The sequence below is a fragment of the Sander lucioperca genome, chromosome 7 (genome assembly GCF_008315115.2).
Source record: "Sander lucioperca isolate FBNREF2018 chromosome 7, SLUC_FBN_1.2, whole genome shotgun sequence".
Taxonomy (NCBI): domain Eukaryota; kingdom Metazoa; phylum Chordata; class Actinopteri; order Perciformes; family Percidae; genus Sander; species Sander lucioperca.
Genome location: NC_050179.1, coordinates 22,741,434 through 22,746,627, shown reverse-complemented (window position 1 = coordinate 22,746,627; position 5,194 = coordinate 22,741,434). Strand labels below are relative to the sequence as shown.

Here is a 5,194-nt window from a genome sequence, read left to right as displayed (position 1 = left end):
ACTGCACCAGTACTTAGGGATAGAGGTACTACTACTGCTAATAATACTGCACCAGTTCTTAGGGATAGAGGTACTACTACTACTGCTAATAATACTGCACCAGTACTTAGGGATAGAGGTACAGATACTGCTAATAATACTGCACCAGTACTTAGGGATAGAGGTACTACTACTGCTAATAATACTGCACCAGTACTTGGGGATAGAGGTACTACTACTGCTAATAATACTGCACCAGTACTTAGGGATAGAGGTACAGATACTGCTAATAATACTGCACCAGTACTTAGGGATAGAGGTACTACTACTGCTAATAATACTGCACCAGTACTTAGGGATAGAGGTACAGATACTGCTAATAATACTGCACCAGTACTTAGGGATAGAGGTACAGATACTGCTAATAATACTGCACCAGTACTGGTATACAGGGCCCCAGGTTTTTACGCTGGAACAGGAAGGATTTGAAGACCTTTCTGGTTCCTGTTGATGTAGAAATACTCGGCTACGTTTTCAGTTTCTATATTTTTACTGAAGAATTAAACTCCTGATATTAGTAATAATAATAATAAGGTCATGATCTTCTGATGCAATCAGTTAATCTGTGTGTATGTGTGTGTCTCTCTCTCTCTGTCTCTGTCTCTCTGTGTGTGTGTGTGTGTGTGTGTGTGTGTGTTTCAGAGACCTCTGTCTGCGACCTCGTCCTCCGTCTGGCTGCCCTACACGTCCATCGATCAGCTGTTACAGACTCTGAACGAGACGCAGACCAACAGCAGCGTGAGTCATCACTTCCTGTTTACACTCACAGATGTTCGTCTGGGAGAAGGTGTGTGTGTGTGTGTGTGTGTGTGGTCTTGTTTAACTATATTCGTGGGTTCCAAAAACCCGTACAGTATACTTGTGGGGTCCCGACAGCCTTGTGGCGCCAAAATGCTGGACCCCACATGGTTAAAGGTCTGTTTGAGGGTTAAGACTTGGTTTTAGGATTAGGGTTAGAATTAGGTTATGGTTAGGGTGAGGGTAAGAGTTAAGGTTAGGCATTTAGTGGTGATTGTTAAGGTTAGGGTAAGGGGCTAGGGAATGCATGTGTGTGTGTCTGTGTGTGAATGTGTGAATGTGTGTGTGTGTGTGTGTGTGTGTGTGTGTGTTGTTAATAAAACGTGGTCATGTTTTCAGATGTATAATAAAGTTCGGGACAAACTGGCTGATTATCACCGACTGGTGGAGCAGACGACCAAACGGCGACTCGCCACTCGATGATGGCTCGGCGACCAATCAGAGCCTCGGCTGGAGCCCTGAACCCTGATGATGTAAATAAACTCAGTGTTTTGGGGTTAACGTGTAAATCAGCTGTTTGTGTTTAGGTTTTTTTATAATAATTTGTACTCGTCATGTTTCTCCATCAGAATGTAAATTGTGATGAAATTAAAGTGTTTCTTGCATTTCATCGAGTCTGTCAATCAGTAAATACTGATGTTTACTTCATCTTCCTCAGAAACGGAGTATAGTATACAAACTCACAGTATACAATGTCCAAAATACACCATTAGTGTATTAGTAGCATGTCAACCTATTCAGTACATGTCTGTTTTTCAGCAATGGGACTTTGCGGGGCTTCTAGCTGCTAGCTTAGCATCACATAGCCTTCTTCTGATCCTAACGGTACTCACAGGGAACTTTAAGTCTCCTCTGATTTTCCTGGAGCTGATCATTGGTTGAGCCTTTACCATTTTGGCTATTCTTCGATCCATTCGAATGGTAGTTGACCGTTGTTTCCCACGTCGTTCAGGCTTTAGATGCCATTTCAAGGCGTGTGAAATCATTTTGGCTGAGCAGCCTATCATTTTCTGCACTTCTTTATATGTTTTCTCCTCTCCAATCAACTTTTAAATCAAAGTCCGCTGTTCCTCAGAGCAATGTCTGGAACGACCCATTTTGAGTATTTCAGTGTGAAATGCACTATAACCAGCATGCACAACATTTGCTTCCTTCCTTCATTAAAGGTCCCATAGCATGAAAATGTCACTTTGAGGTTTTTTAACATTAATATGAGTTCCCCCAGCCTGCCTATGGTCCCCCAGTGGCTAGAAATGGTGATAGGTGTAAACCGAGCCCTGGGTATCCTGCTCTGTCTTTGAGAAAATGAAAGCTCAGATGAACCAATCAGGATTTATGATGTCATAAAGGGAAGATGATCTCTGCTTTGCCCACCCAGAGAATTTGGCCCAGAGACTTCAGATACAGTATTAGGGACCACTAAGGTCTATATAAAGAGACTTCAGATACAGTATTAGAGGACCACTAAGGTCTATATAAAGAGACTTCAGATACAGTATTAGGGGACCACTAAGGTCTATATAAAGAGACTTCAGATACAGTATTAGAGGACCACTAAGGTCTATATAAAAGAGACTTCAGATACAGTATTAGAGGACCACTAAGGTCTATATAAAAGAGACTTCAGATACAGTATTAGAGGACCACTAAGGTCTATATAAAGAGACTTCAGATACAGTATTAGGGGACCACTAAGGTCTATATAAAGAGACTTCAGATACAGTATTAGGGGACCACTAAGGTCTATATAAAGAGACTTCAGATACAGTATTAGGGGACCACTAAGGTCTATATAAAGAGACTTCAGATACAGTATTAGAGGGACCACTAAGGTCTATATAAAGAGACTTCAGATACAGTATTAGGGGACCACTAAGGTCTATATAAAGAGACTTCAGATACAGTATTAGAGGACCACTAAGGTCTATATAAAGAGACTTCAGATACAGTATTAGAGGACCACTAAGGTCTATATAAAGAGACTTCAGATACAGTATTAGAGGACCACTAAGGTCTATATAAAGAGACTTCAGATACAGTATTAGAGGACCACTAAGGTCTATATAAAGAGACTTCAGATACAGTATTAGAGGACCACTAAGGTCTATATAAAAGAGACTTCAGATACAGTATTAGAGGACCACTAAGGTCTATATAAAGAGACTTCAGATACAGTATTAGAGGACCACTAAGGTCTATATAAAAGAGACTTCAGATACAGTATTAGAGGACCACTAAGGTCTATATAAAGAGACTTCAGATACAGTATTAGAGGACCACTAAGGTCTATATAAAAGCATTCAAAAAGCAGCATGTCATAGGACCTTTAAATATGGGCCATAACTGACAGCTGTTTCTTCACAGAATCAATCACCTCACTAACTGAACACAGCACTGCTATTATTTTGAACATGCCCCTTTCAATGACAGATTATTACCCAGAATGAGCAGCATGATGTCAGGACTGTTGGTCTGTTGGTTTTCTAGGACTCTACAACACTTACTAGGACATTATTTGCCATGTAGAAATATCACTTCTACCAAAAAATTTGATTTATGAGGTTAGTGATGTTGGACTGCTATTATTCTGAACATAACTGTACTATACTATGACTTTATGGACAAAAAGCTATCGTGGAGATGTAAGCTGTCAGTGTCCACTGTGAGGAACATAGTGAGGAAATGGAAGACCACAGGCACAGTTCTTCTTAAAGCGTAACTCGCCAAAATGCAACCTAGGGTCTTTTTGTAAATGTACCCGAGTCAAACACTGGTTTAAAAGCATATTTAGGACGGAAACACCACTTTTAAGATTTACCGTATTTTCGTTTTTCGGTCAAATGGTCTTTTGAATGGGAGAGCTAGGGGCACTTTGATGCTAGCCTCAAAATATCTATTTTTAAACCACTAAGAAGGCTCAACACAACATGAGACTTTGCTCCAAGTATCACCAGGAGCTCTACACCTTAACCAAAGACTTGACAACATTGTTAGTGTTCAGAATTTACTAAAAAGAAAGTTTTAACAACTCACCGTAGGTCTTGTTGTTTCCGGCTGCTACCACCTCGGCACTTTGCACAAGGAGAAGCTGTACGGGAGAGGGATGCGGAAGAAGCCTTTTCTGCACACACGCCACAAACAGAGTCGCTTGAGGTATGCAAACGCACATTTGGACAAGCCAGCTTTATTTTGGAATAAGGTGCTGTGGACTGATGAAACAAAGATTGAGTTATTTGGTCATAACAACGCATGGCGCCAAAAGAACACGGCGTTCCAAGAAATACACTTCCTACCCACAGTAAAATTTGTTATGTTATGCCGGGGCTGGATATTTCAACAAGACAACGACCCAAAACACTGCTCAAAATCTACCCGGGCATTTATGCAGAGGAACAAGAACATTGGGCCTCATTCACCAACATCTCCCTAAGTTTTCTCTTAAATATGATCTTAACAAAAGTCTACGTCGGATTCATGACGTGTTCTTAAACAGCAGAATTGTTCGCACCTGAGTTCTCAGGATTGATGAATCCCACGTCTTCGTAATTCAATCAATCAACTTTATTCAAGACACAAAGGTCCATAGAAACAACACAATACAGATATATACATATATATAAAACAATACAAAACATTTAAGAATGGTGCCGGTGAGGCATCATTTCTAAGAACATATACAGGCTTCGAGTCCAGTGTTTCCAGAAGCAAGATGTGTACCTTGTGTCACTCTTAGAAACACCAACTATGGACCTAATGATCATATTCTTAGACCCTGTCAGTCTGCACATGAATCTATACACAATATTTCTTAAAACAGCGTTGAAAGTGGGCACATTGTTAGACACAAACATTTCACTGGCACTGCTCCACCTAGGGATTTTAAGCACAATTCTCAGTGCATCACTGTAAGCTATTTGAAGTTTTTTAATTTTTTAATTACACCACAGGTGGGCAGTATATAGTGGAGTGCAATAGGTTTTGAAGAGTGAGATTTTAACCTCAGGGGTGCACATGTGGAATTTGCGTGCCAGCATATTTGCCCGCCCATGCAGTGTTCCACACTGACGCTGCACATCATCATCATCATCATCATCATCACAAAGGTCATCTCTTATCACATGTCCCAGATATTTAACTTTCTTTACAGCCTCTAGGGGTTCACCTGCCAATGAGAAAGAAGGATAGACACACTTCATATCATCCTTGGTTCTGGCAATCAGTACCACACTCTTCATAGAATTAAATTTTATATCAAAAATTAGTCCATATTGAGAACATATTCTAAGAAGTTGCTGCAGGCCAGCACTAGAGGGAGACAGTACCACCAAATCATCAGCATAAAGCATGTGATTAATGA

General features: G+C 40.5%; 1 protein-coding gene across 1 annotated transcript in view; it reads left to right on the top strand.

Moving 5' to 3' along the window:
* Positions 1-1,447, top strand: part of nup160 (nucleoporin 160) — a 36,517-nt gene extending 35,070 nt beyond the window's left edge. Inside the window, exons 33-34 of the mRNA XM_031316243.2 lie at positions 682-777; positions 1,177-1,447. Of these exons, the coding sequence (XP_031172103.2) occupies positions 682-777; positions 1,177-1,260 (180 nt within the window). The 3' untranslated portion in view covers positions 1,261-1,447. The remainder of the gene's footprint in view (positions 1-681; positions 778-1,176) is intronic.
* The last annotated feature ends 3,747 nt before the right edge of the window (positions 1,448-5,194 follow it).